General features: G+C 47.9%; 3 protein-coding genes across 10 annotated transcripts in view; 2 read left to right on the top strand and 1 right to left on the bottom strand.

Moving 5' to 3' along the window:
• Nucleotides 1-4,349, top strand: LOC117639918 (acyl-CoA Delta(11) desaturase-like). Of its 2 annotated transcripts, none has more exons than XM_034375980.1 (6): nt 1-379; nt 1,208-1,338; nt 1,561-1,766; nt 2,131-2,316; nt 2,896-3,204; nt 3,917-4,349. In XM_034375980.1, the coding sequence occupies exons 1-5, from the start codon at nt 190-192 to the stop codon at nt 3,140-3,142; spliced, it is 960 nt and encodes a 319-aa protein (XP_034231871.1). In that variant the 5' UTR covers nt 1-189; the 3' UTR covers nt 3,143-3,204; nt 3,917-4,349. The 2 variants fall into 2 exon arrangements, with proteins under 2 accessions (XP_034231871.1, XP_034231870.1); XM_034375979.1 differs by having other exon boundaries at nt 4-379; nt 2,896-3,200.
• LOC117639922 lies at nt 3,725-13,212 on the bottom strand. Of its 3 annotated transcripts, none has more exons than XM_034375989.1 (3): nt 13,171-13,212; nt 4,980-5,147; nt 3,725-4,313 (listed from the first exon to the last, which is right to left on the bottom strand). In XM_034375989.1, exons 2-3 carry the CDS (start codon nt 5,004-5,006, stop codon nt 3,759-3,761), a joined length of 582 nt encoding a protein of 193 aa, XP_034231880.1. In that variant the 5' UTR covers nt 5,007-5,147; nt 13,171-13,212; the 3' UTR covers nt 3,725-3,758. The 3 variants fall into 3 exon arrangements, with proteins under 3 accessions (XP_034231880.1, XP_034231879.1, XP_034231882.1); XM_034375988.1 differs by having other exon boundaries at nt 3,725-4,330; nt 13,171-13,206; XM_034375991.1 differs by having other exon boundaries at nt 4,980-5,167; nt 13,171-13,190.
• The window catches only part of LOC117639916, a 25,884-nt gene continuing 9,267 nt past the window's right edge, over nt 10,564-27,180 (top strand). The window contains exons 1-2 of one of the 5 annotated variants that reach the window (XM_034375975.1): nt 10,564-10,807; nt 16,708-18,037. The gene's annotated coding sequence lies outside the window, so the exon portion shown is untranslated. The other 4 variants (XM_034375967.1, XM_034375971.1, XM_034375966.1 and 1 more) reach the window with 4 other exon arrangements.

Here is a 27,180-nt window from a genome sequence, read left to right on the forward strand (position 1 = left end):
TTACCCAACTGCTTTGTACCAGAATCACGGTTCCACAGTTGATGCTTGCGACCTTAATCAAGGTACGGATCTGTGATCCATCCCACCATCTGCCTCACGCCACCGCGGTCGCCAGTGCCCCGGACGCCACCACGATCCACCCGTGCCCGTGGATTCAAGAGATTGAGTGGCATCTAGCTGAAGAGTTTTATGCATTCAAGAATGGCTGCAGAAGTTCGGCAGCCGGATCACCTAGTTCTGAAAAAGAAAAACAACCCTTGGTTCGAGACAGACATAGTGTGGATTAACGTTTTTCTGCTGGGGCTGGCTCATCTCGTTGCACTTTACGCTTTGCCCCGCTTCGTCCTGTTTCAGGTTAAATGGCAGACGTGGATATTTAGTAAGTATCGTGTTTTTACTGTCGGAGTAAACTAGCGCCGGCTATTTTGTTCTCTTTGTCGTATTTCCTGGCTGTTAGGGTGGGCCCACAAACGCGGCTTTCTGAGATTGTAAACGAAAAAGCCCGTCAAAATAGACGTATAGCGTCATAAGCAAGGCGCAATATTTTTAGGTTTTAGAGTTGAGGCTTGACCTAGACCTTCAAAACTCCGACTACAATTCTATGACGTATGTTAACATTTTTTTTTGTCTCGTGAGATGAAAGCCACCTTACTGGAGTTAAAAAATAAAGCAATTTGGGCGCGAGACTTCCGAATTTCGATGAAAAGAGATCAGATTTCAAAGAATTTTCGTCAAATCGAAAAATATGATATGGAATTAACAAAATGATGAGAAAGTACGTTTACAGTCGAGACCTCAGTCAGCCATGAATACAGGACCACGTCGAGTCCGACTTGACGGACATGCGTCTTAAGGGAAAGATCCTTACTGTTGGGGCATCGCAAGAAAGTTCCCACATATCATTTGCTTTGCACAAAAGTCATCTTAATCATGGTTTTGATGGTCTTTCCCGCTCAGCATGAATATGGACTCGTGTAAATTTTTTCAGAACGTCAGAAACATGTCTGAAATCCTAATGAAAATTCGCGCACCTATCAAACTGAAATTTTGAAAACTTTTTCTATAATTGATGGCTTGAGTTCTACAGTATGTCACATTGGGTTTTCAGCTTTCAGAGGTGCGCGAATTTGCTACATTTTCTGCGGCACACAAACAATTAGGATTTTTCCATTAGGGCGCGTTGTAATATTTTTAGTTTATTTTCCAGGCGTTATTCTTTACTACTTGTCGACCGTGGGCTCAAACGCGGGAGCACACAGACTCTTCTCTCACAGGGCATTCAAAGCGACCCTACCTTTAAAGGTCTTCCTTCTGGCAATGGGTTCGTTGTCCTTTCAGGTAACAACCAACACGGTAAAACGGTACCTGGTTTTTCCAGGAAGCCTATGGTAGAGACTTAGGCGATTTCCAGGGAGTTCCTGGGAAAACCAGGAACCGTTTTTTACCGTGACCATCATCTTTCGCTCTCCTCTTTTGCCCTTCTCTCTAATGCTTGACTTCGGCATACAGCTTTGCTTTAGTTTAGCCAGTCTTCTGTCCCAAAACGCACCTGTGTTGCAGCCATGTGCCTGGAGCTGGGCCAGAGACCACCGCGTTCACCACAAGCACTCGGACACGATGGCCGATCCTTACAGTGCAGGGCGGGGATTCTTCTTCGCCCACCACGGCTGGGCTTTGCTCCGAAGACACCCCGAGGTTTTGGCAAAGTATAAGACAGTCGACATGTCTGATCTCGAAAATGACCCTTACGTTATGTTTCAAAGGAGGTAGGTAGAGGTATTCGATGCATCCTTTTAAATTACACGAAAAAATTCACGAGAGTGTGTACAAACAGACAGGATGTGCGTCTAGCGCACCCAAACACGGAAGGGCTTCGTTACCGCCAATCCACCAAAAAATTAAAAATCACATTAATATGTAATTTGAGCCTTTTTAAAATGAATTTTGGTGATACGGCTCAACCAACTTAAAAAGCTGTTTTTGGTGTGGCGAGCGAAGGCCATGTTTAATGACCCACAAAATCTTATCCAGATCGGTTCAGCCGTGAGAAGTCCGGACAGGCAAAGTTTCCCAGCCCCACTCGGGGGCCTCGCTATGGCTAAGGCAACAACAGTGGTCGTTCTTTTTCAGGCACCAGTACAAGCTGATCCTGCTTTTCGCTGTAGCGCTTCCATTGATCACTGCGGTATACGGATGGAATGAAACATGGCTCAACAGTTTTCTCGTTCCCGTAACTCTGCGTGTTGTGTGGTGCTTGAACTGCACTGCCATGATAAACAGTTGGAGCCACCATTTCGGTACGAAGCCGTACGACAAGTAAGTACACTTCAATGAACGGGTAGAAGTCTTCGGCACATACGATCGTCAACGTACACTCTCAAACTCGTCTTGACTACTTTTATGAATAAGGCTGCACAGAATGAAAATACTTACAGAACTAAATAGCTAATGGGGAATTTTCTGTCTGTCGAAGCTATTTACTGTCATAGAGCTGAAGAAAAGAAATTCTTTAGAAAAATGAACTATGGACAGACATTATGACGAAACCACGAAATCCACCATTGATGCACATGCTCTACAAACTGAAGTGTGTACACAGTATGCGTCTGTAGACGCATACTTGCAAGTACACACCTACAGATGCATACTTACATGAGTACACATCTGCAGATGCATACTTGGGGTAGTTGGGTATGCATTTGTAGGTGTGTACTCAGCCAAGTATGCACCTGTAGACGTGTACTCAGCTAAGTATGCATGTGTAGGTGTGTATCTGCAAGTATGCGTCTACAGACGCATACTGAGTACACACTTCAGTTTGTAGAGTGGCCGTGTAAACGACTTTGGAACCCGTTGCTCTTCTCCCTCAACTGAAAATTTCTTTATGTGCCACAGGACGATTTATCCAGTGCAAAGTTCACTCGTGGCGCATCTGGCTCTTGGAGAAGGATGGCACAACTACCACCACGCGTTCCCCTGGGATTACAAGGCATCTGAGCTTGGGCTCCAGTACAATCCGATGGCAACCTTCATCAAAGCTTGTGCCCGTCTGGGGCTGGCCTACGACCTCAAAGAAGCATCCAGTGACGTCATCAAGGCCAGGATCGCTAGGACAGGCGACGGCACACCTCCACTTGCATGATTATGACTCACGTTTCCATCCTCAACCAATCTTCAAAACTCAAGAGAGTACATGGCATGTATGTATGTATGATGTATGTATGTATGATACCCAGTTGCTTTCTTGGCTTGCTCACTGAGAATGAAAGAGTCATGACCATGACTAAAATTTTGGGTGAGGAATTCTTTATTGCCCAAATTTGGGTGAGGAAAGTTTCCTCACCCAAATTAGGGTCATAATACTATGGAGCTATGTAGGGAGCTGATACACCCTTCCTCGCCCAAATTTGGGTGAGAGAGTAAACCTCGCCCAAAATTGGGTATTGATCATGACTTTTCCATTCTCAGTGGCTGTGTGAGATACTATCGAAGAACAGAGATTCCTTTGTCGCCCCTTTTTCTGATATTTTTTTCAATGAAATACGGTAGAAACAGCTTCCAGGTCTCCAAGGCGCATGCTGGAAAATGCTAGAATAAATTTATTTATTCTAGTAATTATTTAGGCCTTGGAAGCCCGAGCACCGTCTTAAGCCGTGCAAGTCTTTTGTGTGCAATTTATGATGGTTTCGAGAAGGGTTCAAAAACAGAATCGGGAGACAAAGGGTTAAATTATTGCACGACACGCAGTCACTTTATTCTTAAGCATCTATGAAGTATTCCCGTAGTTCAGCCTGAGTTGGACTTTTGCCAGCGAATACACGTTTATAAAATCGAGATATAAGACACTCCTGTACGTGTTTTGAGAAATCCAAAACTGACCACGCTTTTTTCTTATCTGTACGCTTTGTCTCAACAGATTTTGTGCACAGAGGGCAGGTGAGGAGCCCCATTTCCCCGTTTACAGTACTGTGCAGCGTCCCGCACAGATTCTCCCAGTTCCAGGGGAACCAAGGAATGTCCTTCTTGACAGCATGCCAAGCCCGATTCGCCAAATCTTCAGCAGACTCAACTGCGGCCGGGGACGCCGAAGCAGACGCACATTGGTTTTTGACGTCAGAATCGGAGCAATCGTTTCGCGACCTTTTCCGATGTGTGCCCGAAGGTGGAGTGGTCGACGCACTAGCCTCTTCAGGAATACGGCCAACGCTGTGTACTGGGAGACTTTGTCCTCGTGAGCTAGGCTCAGTTTTGGCTGGAGCCTGACTCATACTGGCAGCTACAAAACGAGCAAGGAACGCGAACGCGGGATCAATCTGTAACATAAATAAAACTAGTTTTCTAAAATGCAATGCGTACGTCACCGATTTCTTTGTTAGCAAAGGGAAACACTTTGATAGGAAAATCACATGATACTGAATTCCTCCGAAAGTGGTCAGTCTGGGATGGTAAGAAGGAGCGTCGTGTCAATCCGACTCTCTAATAACTATGTGGCGGCAGAAAGACGGGCCAACGCTGTTGGGTTGTCATATTTCCATTTCGCACGAGATCAGAAAAGATCAGATCAATTTTAAGCGTGATTCCTTCGCTATGCCCGAAGAAGTGCAATATTTACGTTTGGACACAACTTTGGGGCCGTCAAGAAAGTAGTAAAAAGGTTTCCAGGGTTAAAAAAAATTTGGTCCCTGTTCCTGTAGTGCCCTGATACACCCACACTGTGAAGGAAGATTCGACTTAAGTTCCAGCGCTCCACCCTGCTGTACATGAGGCATGGTGATTGACCCCGACCACAATATTGCGCGTATAACCAAAAGAAACGAAATACAGCTTAACATTTTCTGAACGCTGCATTTTGTTTCCAGGAACGTGACATCACGTTGAAACGAACGTGACAAAGTGTCACGTGACAAAGTGTCTCGTGACAAAGTGTCACGTTCGTTTGAGCATTGTGTCACGTTCCTCGAATGAGAGTGTAACCTTACCTGTTCGCTGGCGTTCTTTGATGCCATCTTGAAGGTTTGAACGTCTGTCGACTGTGTGGAATGAAGCGTTCACTGTGCGATGCCAACCCAACAACTGGCGCCTCAGGCAGCCACACGCGGTTTTAAGTGCCTGAGCTCCTGGCTGAATCGCTCGCAACCGGTTTCGCGCTGGAAGCAGTATTCCCCATCTTTTTACAGAAAGCAGCTAATGAATTTTGTGAATCACTCATGTACTGTATTTTACTCTGACAGTTTAAAAGAGCTGATCAATTCCCCATTTTGGGCGAGGTTCACTTCATCACCCAAATTTGCTGAGAATTATTATTAGCACGCAAATTTAGGTGACAAAACCTTCCTCATCCAAATTTGGGTAGCTACATAAATGGTCAGATATTATTATGACCCAAATTTGGATGAGAATGGTTTCGTCACCCCAATTTGCCTGATACAAGGTAGGTTTACGCCAGACCGCGTCTTGTCGTAACAGGCTTCGCGATGTCTCGCGGCCTGTTCCTCCAATCCGCGCCTGGCGTACCTACCTTGGCACTGGCGTAGCCGATGCCTTTATCGGTTAGCATTGACCTTTCCATGTCAGGTAATTGCGTTACTGTTGCATCTGGGGGCTGGCCCAGCCCCCCTTGATTTAGTTAGAGTTCCTTCTGTCTACAGTAACACGTTTACCCTTGACACATGCGTTCACTCAATTACTTAACTTGTCCGATAGTGACTGCGGTCAATGTCGCCCCAACCCCCTTTACTTCAAGACAACGGTGATTCTACCTTGAGAAAACTTCGATTTTTCTGACAGGCACTTTTTTGGGTTTGTTCGGCATAAAAGCTGAACCTTTGAGCAGGTATTGTTGCGTGTGCCGACACCAAGAACTCCTAATAACTGCAAGCTGCGCAGAGGGCCGAGCCGAATTCAGGAGCAGTCAGCTAGTAACACACCGACCACTTTTACACATCCACCCAGCCCACTCTAGCCGTTCACCAGACCGAACGGACAGTTTTCGCAAAGTAACGTTGGAAGTATTCGTTGGTCAACCGCACTGGAGTAACGGGCTTCGCTATCGCTCAGCAAAAAATGGTACGCACCCAAATTTTGGCGACAAAAAAACACCTCAGCCCAAAATTTTAGTCTTTTAGTTCCAGCGAACTGACACAGACAGTATGACAAATGTGACTACGCATTGTCAAAAATGTCATGTCACATCCAATCGAATGTGACACTTAGGTAGTACTATCGTTTTCGTGTTTGAATGTGACCATGTGACTGAGTTTTCAGATTTTCTGACAGAGTGCACATATGTTGGCTGCACGTGACGGTACAAAAAGATGATCATTTTTCCAAGAATCGTTAGGGTAAGGTTACCAAACATGGATCACTTTTAAAATAATCTTCTCTAAATCGAAATTAAGTATGGGTTGACTTCTATTTTTGAATCTAATGTTGATGTTTACCTTACTGGTCATATGGCTACCAAAAGTGGTACCTCTAACTCGAATACTTTGGAGTTGTGAGGACAAGAAAATATGGCTATTTTAGCTAAGGTTAGGTTAGGGTGGTCCAATCATGGATCACCCCACCAGCGTACGGACACAAAGCAAGGTATGCATTCAGTAGTCCCAAAATATCAAAGTAGTCTGTCCAAAGTGCACGATGAAAAATTCTGAAGTGACTGCGGTGATTGCTTGGCCCAGAATCAGGGGTGCAAAAATCACCTTTTTGAACGTCATTTTTCCATCGATTTTCGGAGGCCTGTTTTAGGTGCCTTTCTAAACGCAACCCTGCAGAGTAGAGAGACGCAGTTGCAAACTTGTGAGATTCACATCGAACAGTCAAAGGGTCAGTCTAAGAGGAAAGACAGAAATGTTGGAATGAGCTTTGTCTACACAGTTGTTCAAATTGTACCCGTCCATGTGGATTCCTCAGTACCTTGGTGCACTGGACAAATAGGCAACTTTCCTAGGGATGCGCGTGAGGATGATCCGCCCAGTGCGGTTGACTTGTTCGGATCACTGAAAACTAGGTGCTTTTTGATAAACGCTTGCACACATGGAAAGATCCATGAAATTTAGGTAACCCCTGATCCTTCTCGCAACTTCTACCCTATATTAAGGTGCAGTGAAAACACAAAAAAACACGAGAAATCATAAAATTCAGGAAAAACTGGAATGCGCCATGTTGATGTAAATGATTCCGCCCTTGTGTTCGGTTGAATTGGAAGTATCGGGTAATCTACTACGCCTAATGCACCTTAAAGTTTGTGCTCTTTTGATCTGCGCAAAGCGTTTTGCAATCAATGGGCTAGATCTTCCAATCGAAGCAAAATAAGTAACCCCTGCACCTTCCTCGCGCATGGCTTCACGCGCTTTCTAGGCCGTTGCCGCCCCCTGACTTGGAACACCAAACACAAACGTGACACACGCGAGAAAAAAAAGTACGGAACATGTCTGGTCAACAATTTGCTTGAATCGTCCGACCCTATCCTACTACGAAACTTCCGTACTTTTTTCCGTACCCGATTACATGAAGAAGAAAAAGAAGTACGACAGAGTAAGAAAACCAAGTAAGAAAAAAGTAAGAAAAAGGTTAGAAAAAAGTAAAAGTAAGAAAAACGAGTACGGACGTTCCTTACTTTTCCGTACTATATTTTTCGGTACATTTTGCGTACAAAAGTACGGAATTTTTTAGTTTACTTGACGGTAACGTGTGCCACCATGGCGTCATATTTAAAAGAAAACGCGACACTTGTACTGCTTCTATGAATTCACACTTAAACATGCGTGGCAGCTTTCACGATGGAACAAATTTGATGTCGTTTCCACAGACTACCACTGCCCAGGTGCCCAGCGCCAAGAAGATAGACAACCCATCCAACATCACCAAAGGCACAAGCCCGATAAGTTGCCTACTTGCGGGCTCTGGCCCGCAGTGGACTGTTTCGAGCGATTTAAAGTTGACGTCTTTGAAGATACCAAATAAATGTGAAAGTTTCCCAACTTGAATAACCCACACTATTTTAAAGGCTTATACCTGTGCACTTTTCATTAATGTCTTATTCAGACTTAAGTTTTCTTCCTCTTTCCAAGTCCTCTTCGAATTTGGAAATCTTGAGAATTGGCCTCTATATTCAACGAAGGCTATGAAAGTTTGCCCCGGAACCTACCGGAACAGCCGCACCTCTGCTGGTTGAGCCATCCCCGGCCTTGCCCTCGGCGGGTGCCCTCGCCGCGCGTCGCTAGTCACTTCTAAATAGTGGGGTGCGCGCAGCATCTAGTCAGAAGTGCGCCATGTTGCTGCAATGCCCGCCCCACTTTGGGTGCCAAACTGTCCCCAGCGTCCGCGCAGCGATCTATTCTCGGTACTCGCGTCGAAACCCCAACGTCCCCCTCGGCGTGGACAAACCAGGTATTAAGAAACTTTTAACGCCTTCACTATTGGCTTCACAGCGACCTGGAGACGTGCCTTAAAGGTGCCCAGAATCTAGGGCCAAAGCCCTTAGTCGGGGCCCATTGAGACCTTTTCTGCAGATAGCATTGGCATGCTGGCTACCATGGGAGAGGGACGGTTACTGTATGATTTGTCCACCCGAGACTGGGCGACAAAGGTGCCCAGAAACTGGGCGACATTTGGCACCCTAAAAAGTGGGGCGGGCGACAAAGGCACCCAGTTTCTGGGCACCCCATATTTAGAGTGTAGTTCTCTTGTACGGGAGGCTGTGGGTGCTCGGGTCGCGCGCGCCGCGCATCGCCTCATCTGTCTACGAAGTGCGTACCATGTGTCGCGCAGTGCCCCGGCCCCCTCTGGAGACGCCACGCCCCACCGCGCCGCGCAGCGATCTATCTACGTACTCGCGGACTTGAGACTTAAGCACGCATCGTGCAGCGGCCCCGACCCCCTCCCCCTCTCTACACTCCAAATCCAGGGTGTCTAGAAACTATACGCCTTAGGCGTATGCCACAGAAATGGAACTGCCTTAAGGCGCCTTGACTCTACACGCCAAAGGCGTATACCCCATTGAGCACCTTTTGCAGATGGAAGTTAGCATGTGAACACCATTGGTCGAAGGAAAGGTGCGTGCATTGTATACACCCTGGATCATAGGCACTGAGCTCAACAGGACTCTAGGTGCGTTGAATGCAAACACCGCCCTTGTCCGAGGCCATGGCTACCGAGGCCTTAAAGGGTGTTTACATTCTACGCACCTTGAGTCCTGTTGAGCTCAGTGCCTATGATCCAGGGTGTGTACAATGCACGCACCTTTCCTTCGACCAATGGTGCTCACATGCTAACTTCTATCTGCAAAAGGTGCTCAATGGGGTATACGCCTTTGGCGTGTAGAATCAAGGCGCCTTAAGGCAGTTCCATTTCTGTGGCATACGCCTAAGGCGTATAGTTTCTAGACACCCTGGATTTGGAGTGTAGGCACCGCGCGTCGGGTGTGCGCGCTACTCCTGCTTTTCTCGAGTGTCGAGTGGTGCTCGGAACCGGCTTGCAGACGCCTGAAGGTCGCAAATTTCATACCGACATGCAGCCTACACTACAAACCTAACTGTCTACTAAGTACACACTTTCAAATGCACGCTTGCAAGTACACACTTACAAATGCATGCTTGCAAGCACACACTTACAAACGCATGCTTGACGCATTGAGCTATACGGCGCCAAGCATGCGTTTGTAAGTGTGTACTTGCAAGCATGCATTTGTAAGTGTGTACTTAGTAGACAGTTAGGTTTGCAATGTATTCTTTTTAGACAAGTGCACTGCCAATCCAAGTGTGAGACATTCTCACCCTTGTAGGTGTGGGACATTTTGTCTCACGCTTACAAGTGTGAGCCACGTTTGTCTCACGCTTGCAAGAGTGAGACGCCAGTTTGTCCCACACTTGCTGCCTATGCTAGCTCGTGGTTCAATGCCACGGGTCCCACGCCTGCAAGTGTCAGACAAACCGTGTCTCACACTTGCAAGCGTGAGACAAATTGTCCCACGCCTACAAACTTGGATTGGCAGTGTGGTCTAAAACAAGTCTGAAATATAGATTCAGACCACCAAGTCTCAGAAAAGTAGTCTGAATTTTCAGATTTCAGATTTGAGAGAGAGGAGAGAGAGAGAGAGAGGGAGAGAGAGAGAGAGAGAGAGAGAGAGAGAGAGAGAGAGAGAGAGAGAGAGAGAGAGAGAGAGAGAAGAGAGGGAGAGAGAGAGAAAGAGGGAGAGAGAGAAAGAGAGACCGAGGAAGATAAGTGGGGGACGAGGTGACCCGGTTGACCTGCCCGAATATCGCCGCGCCCAATGCTACCCTCCCCCCCCCTTCCCCCGCTTCCCGGCCTGTTTTCGTCCCACGGTCTGATAGCAGGCATGTGCAGCGCTGGGACGTCTCTGCAGGCTGGCAGCAAGAGGGGGGTCTTTCTCTCTCGCACTCATGAGGCGCCGCGTGCGGGAGTGACAGAGAAACGGACGTCGGGGCGCCCGGACTCGGCCTCCCCTCCTTCCACGCGCGTGCCCTCTGCTCCCTTGACTCGGTTCCTTCCCGCCTGGGACCCTCACTTTTCGTCGCAGTGGCCTCAGTCTGGCCGCGGCCGTGGCGGTGTGCGCCTCGACGCTCTTCTAGTCGTCGAGGCGCCGCGCGGCCGCGCTGCCCGCCAGCTCGCTGTCTCTCTCGCACCCTTACGGGGCGCTCCGTGAGTGCGAGAGAGACAGCGATGGGTGCAGTGCGCGGAATCAGCCGTGCAGGCGCCAACGGAGACCGTGCGTCTGAAGCAAGCGCGGATCCAGAGGGGGGCAAACGGACAACTGCCCCTCCCTGGACCTCTAGATAGCCGCCCTGTAAGTAGGCAACATGTGCTACTTTGACTCCCCCCCTCAGGCCGTCTCTGGATCCGCCACTGGTCTGAAGTCCGATTCAGGGCGTCGTTTTCGTCGCCCTGTCTCTCTCGCACCTACGTGGTTCGCCCGCCGAGTGCGAGAGAGACAGAGCGACTAAAGCGGCGCTGTGAATCAGTCCGCTGTAGGACGCCGTCCGCCGTTCCGTCGTCGTGGGCCTGCTCCCTGCCGTCTGATTCCGAACACTGCTTTCGTCGCTCTGTCTCTCTCGCACTCATGGGGCGGTCCGTAGGGGTGCGACGAAGCAGAGTTCGGAATCAGACGGCTGGCTGAATTCCAGCAGTGGCGTCGCTCCGTCTCTCTCGCACCCCCGCGAGGTGCGGGCTGCGAGCGAGAGAGACGGAGCGGCGACAGCACTGTTCCGATTCAGCCCAGTGCACTTGCAGCACTCTGAGCCCGCCGCAGCCTGCGTTCGTGCACGTAAGTCGTAGTCCAAGTGGCGGTTACGCATTTGTTGTTCGGTGGACGGGAGGGAGCGACGCCATTGCTGCGAAACAACTCAGTCACGGGTGCCCTGTTCCCCAGAAAAATCACCCATCACGCACGCATTTTAAGTGCGTGCGTGGTGTGTGTGTGTGTTTCACACTTTAACCCTCACGAGTGCACGTGTGGAAACAAGGAAAGCCAGGGTGTGTGTGTGTGTGTGTGTGGCCGTTAGAGTTGTCCGCTAGTTCCCCTGCATAGCCAAGCAGTTGCTTCCAAGCCTAGTCACACCTGCGTAATTTATTCTTTGAGCGAAGGTTAAAGAAGTCCGTACGCACGACCTACTGGACTCGTATCGACTTATTTGATCTTGGCACAAATAATCCATACGCTGGTGTGTGATGCCCTGGGGACATCTGGTCGTTTTGCTGTATTTCACGGCAAAAACAACGTCCGGGTTTCCCGGGCGCAGCCTGGAAAAACAGGACATTTTTCCAGGGTGCGCCTGGGAAACCCGGACGTTGTTTTTGCCGTGTTCGTTCACGTTTCTCCGTCGACAACGTACTCCCCCCTTCCCCCGCCCCCTCCACACACACACACACACACACATATTCACACAGCTTGGCTGTTTCGCAGCAATGGCCGTCCGAAACCGAAATGCGTCAGCGCCAGTTGGATTATGAATTTCGTGCGGTAACGCGGTTGGCAGCACAGCGCTCACGAGGAACCGTTTCGTAGCTCCTTCTCTCTCGTACTTACGGACACCGCATGAGTGCGACAGAGACTGAGAAACGAAACGTCTCTCCGAAAGCAGCCTGCAGCTCTGTTCACAACAAGCGTTTTGTCGCTCTGTCTCTCTCGCACCACTGCGTTCTGCCCGCGAAGTGCGAGAGAGACAGAGCGACAGAACTACTTTTGGGAATAGAGTTGCTGCTCTGGAGCAAGCTTGCGACAACGCACCGCTAGTCTTCTCGAGGGAAAATCGGAGACCGAGGGAGCGTGTTGGTATCGGATGAGGTGCTTCTCTTCATCTCGCGGGAGGGAGAGAGACAACGCATCCTAAACCAGGACGTTTGCTGGGTTTCAGAAGGTTTCGCTCACGGGTGAGCGTCTTTGTTTCGGTGGCTGCTGTCTCTCTGTTGTGTCTCGAAAGGTTCATCTCGTTGCTCTGTCTCTCTCGCACGTCTACGGGACGCCCCGTGTGCGCAAGGCAACCCAAAGAACACGAAGCAGTGAAAGGACGTCAACATGACGTCAAAATGATGTTTTTTTGTCCAAATTTTGACTAAAATTTGTCATATTGACATCAAAATGACGTCACTGTGAGCGTTTCGTGTTCTTTGGGAAGACCGGTGTCTGAGTTCCACAGGTAGCCTACATGTGCTCCTTCGGTGCTGGGACCTTTGCGACCCCATTTCCGGTCTCGATATTTTCTTCCTTGTTTTGCTTGCTGACGATTGGACTTTGTTGCCTCACCGCCGCGGCACTCCGCCGCCCAGTGCCAGAGCTTGCTGCACTGATAACGCTCCCCTTTTTCTTCTTGGGGGGACCGCGACCCTGTGGCCCTCGGCCGAATCCCCGGGTGCCTCGCCCGAAATTGGCGCCACAGTGTCGCCCCCTTGCGCCATCATGGCGGCCACGCCATCTGACACAACAACGTATCTTCATAGGGAATCCCACAGTACATACGCTGTTATGTACGAAGGCCACACATTTGACTCCTCTGCAAACCTAACTGTCTACTGAGTACACACTTACAAATAATGCATGCTTGCAAGTACACACTTACAAACGCATACTTGACACATGGAGTGTAACCAGCGGTATGGGGCGTACTACTCAAGGAAACTAGAGTGCAGAGTATATGGTTTATTGGCGCTTACCAGGGAGAGTCGACATGGGACGGGCTCGAAGGCAGACTGGACACGACTCTGCCTCGAGTGCATGATCCCAAGCTTAAATACGCTCGACCCACGTTCCCACGTAGGGGGGGAATAACCAGTGTACCGAGAGGTCGGCCGGGTCAGCCGATGCCGACAAAGTAAGTACAAAGTGGACACATCTTTATCAGAGCCCCATGTTGCTGGGGAAGTAAACACGTACAGCACTTGCTCGTACAGTACCAGACAAAGCATAACTGGTATTATGCAGTTTACACTTCCCCCCGGCTCCCCCAAAAACAAGAAAAAAGGTAAGACTTACGTCAAGAATACATGGAAAAACATATATTGAACGAAGAATAAAGAAGTACAGAAGTATAAAAAGATATAAAAGTATAAAAGTATAAAAGATGCAAAAAGAACATCAGAGCACCGAGAGTGCGAGTAGTTGATTACATGATAAGAGTAAAATAAAGAGTACAAAAGGATTAAGTATACAAGTAAAACCTGTAAAGAAAAAGAGCAGTGTCCGTCACGGTGCAATGAGTGAAGGAAGGTTTTTTTTATTAATATTCGGGTGGGCGAATATAAAGTTTAGGCCTTATGGTTTCCTCGGAAGTTTCAAATTTTCTCATCGCAATGGGGGCTAGTGACGTTGCAGCTGCAGGTGCTGTGGCCACCTGACCACCGGGGCAGCACAAACAACAAAGTTTAAATGCCCCTGGGCAGTACCTGGCAACACAACCACAACAGCAGAGAACGACCACGAGGATCGCTACCAGGGTTCCCGTTACCGAAGCTGTAGTCAAGTTTTCGCGCCAAAAGATGCTAGGCAAAGTCCAGGACTCCTCCAGTGAAGCTTCCAGCGCCTTAAGCGAAACAACTTGTCCCATGCCTAGGGCTGCAGACTTGTTGAAGAGGACGTCCAGCTGGATCAATGCCGCCTTGCGCCTCTCCGTCATGTTGATGAGGGGCGGCAGGGACACGTCGATGTCCGGAAACACGACGTCGTCCATGAGCTCCGCCCTGGACTCGAAAGTGGAGCCGGAGTACAGTGCTGCGTCGTTGCCAATCATGGCCACGGAGTATGGTGGGATGTGGATGAGTTCGCTTCCACCGATGGTAGTGATGGTGCTTCGGATGGGGCGGCCCAGGGCGTCCATCAAAGTGAAGCGCTGTTGATTGGGGATGGAGAACGCCCAGGTGTTGCCTCCTCTGAAGGAGACGTAGGAGGCCGCCGCATTCTTCATGATGAGTGGTTCGCAGAGCTTGTCGACCTTGTCCTTGTCCGACATAAGCAAGGCCATGGCGCAGCTGTACTCCTTCCTTGATGGGGCTGCCGGATGGCAGACGGGCTCTACGGCTGGGTAGCAGGATTTCATATCTGCTTCCGTCAGAAGGAGATGTTCAGTTTGCAGATCGTTTACCGCAATGTACTTGGCGTCCGGCTTGTAGTAGGTGTAGATGTCAGTGCCAGCGACTCGGAACGGGAACGGGACGATCTCGTAAAGTTGAAACTTCCGTGAGGCCATGACCAAGGGGATGTGGATATGCAGACTCATGGTGTCTGACGTCACCACTGGAGTGACTTTGATGAGCTTGTAATAAGCATCCACCTTCGTCAATTGCACCGGCACGGGCAGCGACAGACCTGCAGGCAAGGTAGGTTGCAAGGTTGACAAAATTGCTACAAAAGCCTGAGGGTCTATGAGAGAGGGACTTAACACATTATCGAATTGAGCGAATTCGTATGCTATCATGAATGCCTTGATTTCAGCCCTCATTCGTGCAATGACCGAATGAGCCAAGCGCATTCGAGCTCCGAATTCACGCCCTTCCTTGATATTCTTAAAAATAAAGACATAATCTTGATCAGCTAATTCTTGCAAGTTCTTAATAATTACGTCATGCACCGCTAACCTTTGCAAGGTTAGGTTTGCCACGGAGGCATGCTGATTTTGCACTCGTACCAAACCGTCTAACGTAACTGCTACTTTATCAAACTGCTTGTCAATTACTAGCCTATCTGCGTTACTCATGACACCAAACAGGGACTTCATGGCGTTGCCAATGGAATCAAATGCCCTTTTCTTACGCCATGACGAGGAAGTTACCCACTTTTGATTGGAAACAGGGGCTTGCCTTTCCCCCGTGATAGCAAAAACACGTGAGTAATCTACTGGTAATTCAAGCTTCAAATGCAAAGGGACTGGCAACATTTCATCGGCAAAAGTTACGTTACGTTTAAGGTAAGAAAAATCATAAGGATCATAAAATATACTATCCTCGCGTATCTCGTTGGGCAGTATTATGCAGTTTACAGTGGCAAGCAAACTTACCACTGGCTTTGCAGTGTACAAGTACAGGCTTGCGGGTCTACTTAACGCTGCTGGGACCTCTATTTGAGGGAAAGGGCTGGTGGGCCTTGGGGTGGGGACGCCGGAGTGTAGTCCAAATCCGGGTCCCTTTCCTCTTCAGGGATAGACGGAGACCTGTTCTCTAGGTCCAAACAACTCCTGCTTATCTTCCGACTCACCTATGTACACATAGTAGTGGTCGCCAAAAACTGCTACGTGCGCCCTGTCTTGGGTATACGGGTCATGGCAGAAGCTAGTGTTGTTAGCTCTGCTAGGGCTCGGTTGTGGGTCCTCGGGTTCGGGGGTTGGGTGGGAGGGTTGAGGGGGCTTCGGGTGTTGGTGGGGGCAACAGTTCCTCGCCAAGAGGTTTCTGTGGGGCTTCTAGGCCTGGCTGCGGTCCCTCTACAAGGGGTTCCTCTGGGGGGTTCGGGTGTCCAATCGCCTCCCTGCGGTTCCTCGCCTTCTGGGTCGGAGTCCTCCGCCCAGAACCCGTCGTCCTGCTTTTTGTCCTCGTACAGGCCCTGCAGAGGGTGATGACGGCGTGATGAAGTTCCGGATGCAGATTCTTCGCCAGGTTCCAGATTGGCAAACAGACTTTCCAGATCCGATGCCGCCAGAAGTTTTTTTCTTGAGCTTGCCGACTGTATTTGTTGATGTAGTCTAACGACGGAAACAACGTCAGCTCGATATTGAACCGTCCGGTACTTGGGTCGTAGCCATAGTCGATGCCTCCAATGACGCAACGGCGGAGCACTCGCCCACCGGAAACAGAGACATATTGTAGGAGATTCCAGAAGTGCCGCCGGGTGTAAGATGATGTGGGGTGTACATATCCCCAGTTCCTAATGAAGATTCCATGCTGGAGGGGTTTATGAAGGGCACACATGCATCGCCGGGCCTTGTAGGAGCAGTCATGTACGACATGAACACGTGGACGCCAAACTTACATGAGTTGTCATAGGGTTCATCTGCGTCGTCGGCGTCTCCGTCAGTCTCCGCCATGCCCTGTAGGGGCATTGGGCATTACGTCCGAAACGGACGGTACCCTATTTCGCTAGCCTGAAGAGAAACACAAAGTGTCCTTATAGGAAGCGACGATGCAGCGGAGGGAATCATTGTGCCACACGGCGTGCAGTACAAAGCAGTTACGCTTTACAGCTATCATTCTACTGTTTGTTTACAGGGGGCTTGCCACTGCCCTTGCGTCTCGCACGCGGCCCGCAGCAGCGGCCGCCCTGGTTGGCTCGCTCCGCAACCACTCCCTTCGTCAAAGCGACCTGGGCCGCTCCTTCACGATTGGCAGCTGACAGGACAGATGTCATTGGAACTCGATTCTGAAAAACAGGAGCGGCTATTTGCCGTGTCCGGGTCCAGTCCAGCTCTCCCTGCATTTTCTTGTCCAGTGTAGAAAGTGGCGCTGTTGGATTCCTCTAATTGGCTTGACTGCGTCTGGAAAGGCGCAGGCACAGCAAGATTGTCAAGGGAGGCATGCACCGGTTGTGGCGCCCCAGCCTGCTGCCGGCTGGCCACCGGCACAGCCTCCACTTAACCCCTCTGGGCAACACGTGGAGGCTTCTACTCTCCTGCCCCAGTCCGGCAGCTGGTCCATCGTCATGGGGATCCTCTGAATTGAGTAGGGGGATCACCCAGGGTCAGGCCATGGGACACGTCATCGGGAAGTCCGGGCGCAGCGCAACTCCAGGTCCATGGGGTCTCATGGGAATCCTCTGAACTGAGTAGGGGGATCACCCAGGGACAGGTCACGGGAAACGTCATCGCGAAGTCCGGGCGCTGTTACGCTGTTAAATTATTTTGTGTGCCGGACAGTTACACATCGGACAAGTCTATTTCTGATTCTTCAGATTCAATTAATGATTTTGTAATATCAACGTCATACATATCAAACAGTTCGAAAAGCGCCATAGGATGAGCCTGTCTTAGATTTGCTTAGTTGGGGACAACTGGTCCAACGTTCACGCATAATTCTAGTGGACCAAACGGTGTCACTGGAGGGGAAATTTTGATTATTTGTCATGATAAGAACAGGTGTTCGTTTTATGAGCTGCGCATTTCTGTACTTAACGTTGACATTTATGGCATAGCCGCCAAAGAGCAATTTTAAATTTTCCAGAGAATCAGAACTAGGCAACTGGGGCTCGTCCCAAAACAATAGTCGTTTGTCTACACACGTCTGAAAGGGAAAAGAATGATACCTATTGCAGTTTTCAACGACACCCACACTGAGCATAACGCCCTGAAGTACATTTCCGAAAAAAGTCTTTCCACTGTTAGGGGGGGGGGGCGTACAGAGTTTTTCATGGAATGATCAGACGAAGAACTTTGGGGCGAACCGGACACTGGGGACTGCCCTCATGCCGTTTTGGAGAGTCGGATGTTCCTTGGCTAGATTCCATTGTTCCGCCTCGTCCGAAACGCCCGGATATGCAGCAGCCCAATTGGAACGTTTACAGGCGGCGACAACACTGATCCAGACCTTCGACAAGTCAATGCGGGTACGAGAGGAATACGAATCCAAAAATGTTTCGATACGCTTCACGGTACCAATTATGTCTGAAACACATTTGAATTGACGTTTAAAGCATGGCCCAAGCTGTGCAAAAAAACTAAGAGTGGGTAAACTAGAGATGGTAAACTCACCGTTGACGAAAATGGTCGGCCAAACAATTAGCACACTGGTAAAACTAAGGCGTACTATTACGCCCTTCGTGAAGCGTACAGCTAGTACGCCCTTCTTCAAGCGTACAAGAATTCATGCGCTCCTTTCTTCCTATCTAAATGCATGGGGGAATTGCCTTGGAGCGTAGTTGTAGGCTTCAAGAAGGGCGTACAGTCTTGAAGCGTAGTTGTACGCTTGAATGAAGCGCACAACTACGCTTTAGTTTTACCAGTGCAGCAGGCAGGCGATAGTAATATTCTTCGGCGTTCTCTCCGGGAAAGTATCGCTGATTATGATGTCAAAGCTGTCGTAATCCACAGCAAGTTGAATGAGGGAAGCAAAGTGGACGTCCGTAGCGCTCATTATGCTGGCTGGGATGCAACTGTGACCACCACACAGAGGGCAGCCTTCTTATGCCCCAATGTTCGGCTGGCAAAGTTCTGATGTGCTCTTTTTGATACTGCTTGGGCAACATGAATCTCAGTCGTTTTTGGTCAATCTTCCGCGTCATGCCTTTCTTTTGCTTGACTCTTGTCAGTGGCTCGTCATGGTTTACTTTTCCCGTCGAGTGGACATCCACTGCAAATGTTGAATTTTGCGGTAACGGACCCATCCTCATTCGGTATGATTTACATACACCAGTAGATCAGTAGCCGCATGCGAGAACAGTAACTCTCCCGTCCTGAGACCGATAAGCCATTTGTGCGTTTTTGAAGCAGAATTTGCAGTGACTTTTGCTGACGTGCTTGTTAAACGCTTTTTCCAACTCCAATCTCCACTTATCTGGTTGCTTGCACTGTTTGCTCGCCCAGTTGTCAGTGTACTTGGACGAATGCCCTTAGAAAGAGCCTTCGCAGTTGTTTTATTGCTTTATTGCAAGGGGCGATTCCTTTTTGCGGCCTTTGGGTTTCTTTTCTGAACCTTTCAGCTCGTCTTCATCTGTGAAGCTTCTTCCTCAGTGGAAACTCTTCGGAGGTTCCACCACCCTTCCGTTTATTGCTTTTGTCGCTGTTTGCAACTGAGACTTTGATTCAGAAGTAACACTTTCGGAGTCATACTCTATTTCATTGGAAGAGCTCGCATCGACGTTGGACAGTGAGCTACTAGATAGGGATACGTGTCCGTCTGATATTGATGGCTTTTTATTTTCTGTCAACCTTTGGGGAATGTGTTCTAAGTCAACATGTCCACCTTTACACCTGGTGCATCTGCCACTCTTATTACTGTAAGAGAGAGAACGAAAAGGGCAGTTATTAATGGTTTTTAAAACCAAGTTTACTTGACACTCAATAATATTCAATCCGAAGTATCACAGAAAATAAAATCGTAGTCTCGAAGCATGTAGTCCTTTCTCAAAATCTGGAACACAGCGAAAAACAGCGGTTTTTAGAATGAAAGAAAACACCATTTATTTCGAAACTTCGTTAAAATTTCGAAAGTTACCCTCCTTTTCTCCTTACTTCACCCGCCGACATTAATTTTCCTTGCGCCCATACAATGCCTGTACGGCTTTCATGTCGTCCGGTGTGAAGAAGATTCCGGCTTGCCTCGGAGCGTGATATGACCGGAACATCAAAGCGTCTTTGAATTCAGAATGATCAACATCCAGAGCGTGAAGAAATTCATGCCACACCACTGCGTCGAAGATGAATTCTGTCCAGTTGAGGTTTTGGCGGATGTGGATGTCGCCTCCTGCCCAGGACAGGTAGCATGGGCTAGAACTGACCCTTGAAGTGCGACACGCAGTCATGCACATCCGGCACGAAACTTATTACAATATCAGCCACCTCGGGATGGAAGGCGCTGTTTGAATCGTGCACGGCGAAATCTACGAGTGTGAAGGCAGATACTAAGGTTGTCACTCGGCGAAAGGAATCTATAACTTGAGTGTCACTAATTTGGCCTGTTGGGTCCAAATTGGAAATCCTGTACGTCACTGGAGTCCTTCGCCACCGGGAATTTCCCAGTGCGAAACGGCGGTGGCGCGACGTGCCCGATTTCCAGGAGCGAGTGACCCTGCAGTGCGGCCTGCGCATAATCTCTGCAGTTTGTTCGTCCGGACACCGGTAGCGTTTAGGCCCAACTCTCGCTGGGCGACAGAGATGTAATCTTCCATATTGCTGTGAAGGTTGCGAGGAGACGAAGGGTTTTCGGCAAGGAGTCCATACTCGGAGAGGTACATTAAGATGTCATCGTCCGGAGTCGGGGCACCGAGCGCCGAGGACAGGAGGGCACAGAACACCACGATGACCCACATGGCGGGCCGTGCTAAAGTTACTGACGTGCCTCGCCGCGTGGCTTTGGCCGCGGCCGGGTGCACTGCCCCCTCGCGCCGCAATGCTCTGGCGGCCTCCCCACCCCTTCCCCACGGCTCGCAGCGCGATAACTCTGCAAACTCAACAGTGTACTCAGTACACTAGTTAGAGTGTCGCTCATGAGTACACTCTTACTAGCGTGTACTCAGATGGCGATGGCTTACGCCAGCAGACGCGAGCTGCCAGCAGTCTGCGCTTTTCCCCAAGACGTAAGTTTTGTGCTCTACGAATTTGGGGCAAAGGACGCTACCCGCCAAACTTGGCGGAGTGACTGTGCGGCATCATGCAAAATGCTGACTTTGTCTTTTTGTCTCCATTACGGACGCCAGCCCGACCTGCCCGAGCAGGAGCAATGCCTGGTTGTCCAGTCCACACTTCGGATTGTTGAGACATATGACTGACAAATCACTTAGACGCCACTGGGACAATAACAAATAATTTTACGAAGTTATTTCAGAAAATTATTCAAATTGATTAAAAAACACATGCAAGGATACACTCTAAATGTCTGACGAAGAAATTTCCCATATTATGAAGGAAATGGCGCAAGCATAATACGAAGGTGGTTTTTCTTCGTATTACGAAGGTTTTTCTTTGTATCATACAATGAAAAAGCTAAAAAGATTCGTATTACGAAGGTCTTGGCTGTAGTATCTAGTAGCACGTACTGTTCTTCATTCATAAATCCAGCATCCTTTTGTGTCTTGGCGAACATTTTGACCACAACGAATTCACTGAAACATACGAATAACATCGGTCAAATTTCATTGTAAGACATTTAGAGTGTAGATTGCTGCAGAGGAATTGGAGCCACAAGTCTCCGGCTGCGCATGACTGTGACCTCTTCAAGTACCTGCTGGTTTGGCTATTTGAAGGGAAAAGACAAATGAAGTAAAACCAAGTGCGAGTTCATAAAATTTCTACTTATTTACGATCCTATGGAGCTCGAGTATTTAGAATGCAATAATTAAGGTGATTGCAAGGAAGCAGGCTTCAAATGGAAATTTTTAGGAAGTGCCCATGAAGCACTCTGAAACTTGACATTAATTTGAGTCTGTTGCTATTGTGACTTGCTGTACTAAAAATTAAATTCATGAAATCCTAGGCTCACGAGGAAAATAAGATCTGATTTGACCGCATATCGTTGGATTACAAAGCTCGTATATATATAAAACCTAGAGTTGAAGGCAACCGTTGCAAATAACACGATTTTTCGAAAATACTTCCAAAACACATAGTTTGGAGTGTACAGACCGCAATTTTCAGCGGATTTGGCAAAGGTTTCGCGCATACACGCTCGAGACCCTTAATTTTGGCTTACGCCAAACAATGAGAATTGCGATTTTTTTATACTAAGCACAGTAAAAACTCAACGAAGAGTCGCCTCGTAATACGAAGAAAATGAAGGCATTGTAAAATCTACGAAGAAATGCTTCGCAAACTCCTTTGTAATACGAAGCACTTCTTCATAATACGAAGCAATTCCGCAATGCCTTCATTTTCTTCGTAGTTATGAAGCAAATGCTTCGTCGGCTTTTAAGAGTGCTGTTTTTGGAAAGACACGGTGGCTACAAAAGTAACGTTTTCTGAACTTTCTTTGGACGTGCTTACAGAGATACTTCAAGTTTTCCAAATCACGTAAACGACCGAACTGTGAAATTCTTGCAGTGGTTCAGAGAATTTGACAAACTTGCTACCATCTGCTTAACACGCCTGAATAGATTTGTGATTTTTATCTTCAGTAGCAGTGTGCAAACAAGGTAAGAATACGTCAGACAGGCTTTTCGAAACAGACTTCGCGCTGCTGCGCCAGTTCCGACAATCCACGCTTCGCGTTTACACCTTCGCACCGCAAAGTCGGACGTGCGTGAAGGTGGCCACCAAATTGGTGGCCACCATAGCCACCAAAGCTCTTTTCCATTCACCAAAGTCCTTTCTTCTCAAAATACATACACAAGTTAAAAATTGACTCAAAATGAAGAAAAAACATAATAATAGTCCCTCGTAAGCGTTTTCAAACAATCTAAAACTTGGTACTTGGCAACAGCAGCTTGTAGCGCGATGTACCAACTTTGCGGCCTTGCTGCTGGCCAACCGTTCGACCCACAGGGGTCCGCCTAGTCTTAAAATGAAGGTCTTGTAGAGTACTTCTAGAATCTATGCTCGTTTGAACCCTCACGGATTCGCTGATAGATCGCCCCGAACTTGCAACATTGAACAGCCGAGTGGCACGAAGTACCGACTTTGCGGCCTCGCTGCTGGCCAACCGTTCGACCCACTGGGGTCCGCCTAGTCTTAAAATGAAGGTCTTGTAGAGTACTTCAAGAATCTATGCTCGTTTGAATTTTAACCCTCACGGATTCGCTGATAAATCGCCCCGAACTTGCAACATTCAGCAACAACTTGCAGCATTCATGCAACAAATAGCTCCCCCCAGCCATTCCAGGTCTTCGAGGACGCTGCCTCTTCTTTTTCGAATTTGGCTGTTGTCTACCTGTCTGTGCGTCAAATTCTGAATGAGCAAATATGCATTATTCTGAAGCTCTTCGGCCATTCGAACAAAGTCACAGAAGATCTTAAAGTTTCTTGCCACATCTCCTTCATGTTGGACCTTCCCATTACTTCCCACGATGGATGAACAGTTCCCATTTTGGGAAACTATATATGGGTTGACTTTTTGAATTTTTATGTGTGGAAAATTCTCAACGAAGTGAATGTTATAAGTTCCTCTGTATATGACTGAATCTATGTGTTGGACATGGATCCCAACGTGTATTCCTACCTCCAAGGGATCCGCACCAATTGTTTGTCGTAGCCCAGCCAGTATTATCAGCAGCAGATGAAAGTGTCGGAATAATGTGGAGGCCATAGTCTGCAACAATGTCAAAAGAAAACAACACACACAGATAAGTCAGCCAAGGTAACGAAACGGACTCAATGTAACGTTACACTGTAAAAAAATATCGTGAATTTACGAAATATTACTACTCGATATGTTTCATAAAAAAAAGGTTATTGTTTTGTCAATTTACAAAATGTATCGCAATTATACAAAATCATTACAAAATGTATCGTAATCCTACAAAATCACTTCGTAAAGAGAGGGAAATCTTCCCAAATCGGCGAATTTACAGACAATATCACTACGAAATGTTAAGTTCAGTGAGGCTTTACGAAATATTGTCCAAAAACAACGAAATTTTTTTGGGTAATTTTCTTTTGCGAAGTTGTCGGTTATATATGAAAACATTTCGTAAACTTTTTGAACTGAAACAGTTGTTGTTACGAAGAAAAAAAAAATATTGTTTTGGAAGATTGTTTACAGCACGCTTGTTGAAGCTGAAAATCTTGATAATGGGCCGAAAACATTTCATAAATATACGACATGTGTCGTATATAAACGTCATTTTTGTAAAATTACGAACAGTTCGTAAAAGAAAATTACCCCAAAAAATTTCGTTATTTTACGAGAAATTTTTTTACAGTGTACTCGTCCGCTCGTCTCAAAAACCACACTGAAAATTCCGGATAGGATTACGGCTGGAAACACTGACCACGGCCGGAATTTGAATCCTTGGCGGCCCTTCACTGTGAAAATTTGAGTCGTCACCTGATGACAATTTCAAGGCTAATTTTCCTTACAACAATGTCATCAAAGCAATGAATGTCATTGTTGTGTCGCCAATGCAAGAAGTATAGGAGCTTCAGTCAAAATGTCATCAATTTGTGATGGGACTGTCATCATTTGAAAGTGATGAAATATAATCTACGTTTTTGTCATAAAGTGATAACAAATTTTCAGTGTTATTCCTCCCGGATTTGTTCCGACAGGAATAAAAAATTCCGGTCGGACTTCAAAAATGGCCGGCTGAACCGAAAAATCCGGCTGGAACAAAGGCCACATCCAGCCCGAAGATACAAATACCGCCCGGAAAATCTGATTCCAGCCGGAATCCTTGCCGGGTAGTCGCGGGAAGACAAACGCAACACGGTTCTCCACAAAGATTACCTTGCTTCAAGTGTCGTGTCCTTTGGGCATTTGGAGTGGGCCGCTTACGATGCCAGTGGAAAAAGGATTCACCAACCCCTGAAAGTGGTCTTTGCTAATTTAAAATGAAAAAAAAAAAGCTGAATCCACTGCAGGCTAGCGATTTACGCACGTCAGGTGGTCAAAACAGGCGCCCTTGAATAAGTCTATAAGGTCCCCAATTAAGGATTCCGGGCAGCTCCGGCCGGAAAATATTCCGGGCGGAGTTCGTTCGGGGCTCCGACCTCATGCAGTGTGTCGAGGAGAGGGGGGGTGGGGATGGGGGTCGGAAGGTCAATTTTTAATCCTGAGTCGACTGGCACCATCGCCATGCCCGTGGACCAACCGTTCGCAAAATGCCCCAAAAAGTGGAGCGGGTTGCCTACCTAATTGTCGCACAATTTTGCCTACCTTCTGGGCGGTGGCCTAGGTCCGGCCGGAGATTTTAAATGGTTCCGCCCGGAATAAAAATTTCGAGAAAACCGACCGGAATAAAAGCCGCCTCCGGCTGGAGATACAAATACTGGCCGGAAAAAGATAAAAAGCCGTCCGTAATCCTACACACTAAATGTTTATGTAGAATTTTGTACGTGCCACTTGCACCATTTTGTGAATTTGGGGAATTTACATAAAATTATGCGTGAAAATGCATAAATTTATGCAAATTCACGCACAATTTTATGCACGACGGCACACAAGTTTTAAATTATGCATCACCACGTATAAAATTGTACATAAACATTTAGTGTGTAGGCAGAATTTTCGGCTGGGTGAGAGTCAGTGGATAGTCCCATTGTGTCCAGACCGGGTCTGTCCCATTGAGCACCGAACGACACATCCGATCGGCCGCGGTCTAGCAACATGACCAACTTATCCGGCGGCGGGGCGACCGAGGGGTTACCCGCTCGGTACTTGGGCGTACACACGATTCCGGATTCCCGCGATTCCTGAACAAATGTTGCATAAAAGGAGAGGTTTTTGAAGATTTTTCTTAGCTTTTGAGTGTTTTGTGTCTATTTCATATCCCTCTCCATTGAAACTTTAAAGATTTTCGATAAAATTTTGTGCAAATTGAGAACGATTTCCGGACTTAGTGTACACACGATTCCCGGAGTGGGTAACCCCTCGGGGGCGACGCGAGTCACTAGAGCAAGAGTCAAGGAACATGCCCCTGTCTCAAAATCTGATCTACCGTTATTATCTTCAGAGCTGCACGTAATAATAAATCGAGTGGCGATGCTGGATTTTCCTCGATTTTAGTGTTTGTAAACTTCGTAGTCACCTGCCCTGGCGGGAGAGGGTCGATCGGGGTCACCGCCTTGCATCAACGTGTCTACTACTCCTGGGCTATCTCACCTCGTTATTGGGCGATCCCACGGTAACCGGAAGGAGACGAATTAGAATGTGCCCCATTGCGCCCCGTGTCCCATTGAGCCCCACCGTCCCTCACTTGTAAGTGCATGCCGAATAAATTGTACTGAGCGCACTGCAAAGTTTGCAGAGTGCACTGTTAAATAAAAAGTTCCATACATGAAAAATTTGGGATAAAATACACACTTTGTCAAATAACCAGTTTTTCCTCATTTCTTTTCTATGAGTTTCTTAAAGATACAAGTGGCTTAGCAAACTCACGAGTTGATTTATGACACCATGAAGTGAAAATCTTACTTAATGTTTCATTATTTTTTTTTAAAAAAGGTAAGAAATGTTTCATTACGAGTGTTTTACGAAAGAAACGGTAAAATAACGATGAAATCGCTGGAAATGTCACCTGCCGCGAACTCTTCACGCTTCGCCTGCCGCCAATTCACCTGCCGTGAACGTTTCGCTTGTCGCAAACCTTTTGCGCTTCGCCTGCCGCGAACTCGTCGCTTGTCGCGAACCTCCAGCACTTCGCCTGTCGTGAATTTTTCGCGCCTGCCGCGAAGAGTTCCTGGCAGTTGGTTTGTGGTTTGGCGCGAAGGCTCAGCAGCCTTGCAGCCAGAGGCTATTGAGGCGAATTTTCAATTTCTCAAACGTCTCCTGAATATGTAGCCTCGTTAAGAGAGTCTCGTCTTGTGTGGCTTATCTGAAACCTATGCCTAGGCACCCATCATACCAGCAGGTGCTTGTGAGCGATTCTCACGTTTCGGGGTAGTTTCGTTTCTTCTGACTCCTGTGCCCAAACGAGCGCAGATATCGACATGGGGTTTGCTTCTGATGTTAGGGAGGGCCATTGCCTACTAAACGCACACATTTCGAAGAGTTAACGTTCGTTGGATTGGTCTACGTAGCGTTTGGAATACCCCAAATGTAACTTCCGTGATTGTCCAAAGAGAACATACTCGAACTTTCCACCCCCAGTGTGGCGGTGTAGTTCGAAAATGCTGCCAACTGTCGATGGGGATTCGAAGCTTGGCATGTCTCGAGCTAATTTGAACTGAAGACCAATACGCCAGACTTCTTTCAAAGGTACTTGTGCTGCAACGAAAAATGTCCACCGTATGTTCAATTTCACTACACAAATTTCGAAAAGGCAGCTCTGGACTTCTCGCCAAGCCCAACTTTTAACTTTCCATGACACAAGCCATCAAAGTGGAGTCCCTGGGATATAATTGCATGGGTCGCAGAAATGTAAGATGCTGTACACGGTCTCAA

This window comes from Thrips palmi, unplaced genomic scaffold (genome assembly GCF_012932325.1).
Source record: "Thrips palmi isolate BJ-2018 unplaced genomic scaffold, TpBJ-2018v1 HiC_scaffold_12, whole genome shotgun sequence".
Taxonomy (NCBI): domain Eukaryota; kingdom Metazoa; phylum Arthropoda; class Insecta; order Thysanoptera; family Thripidae; genus Thrips; species Thrips palmi.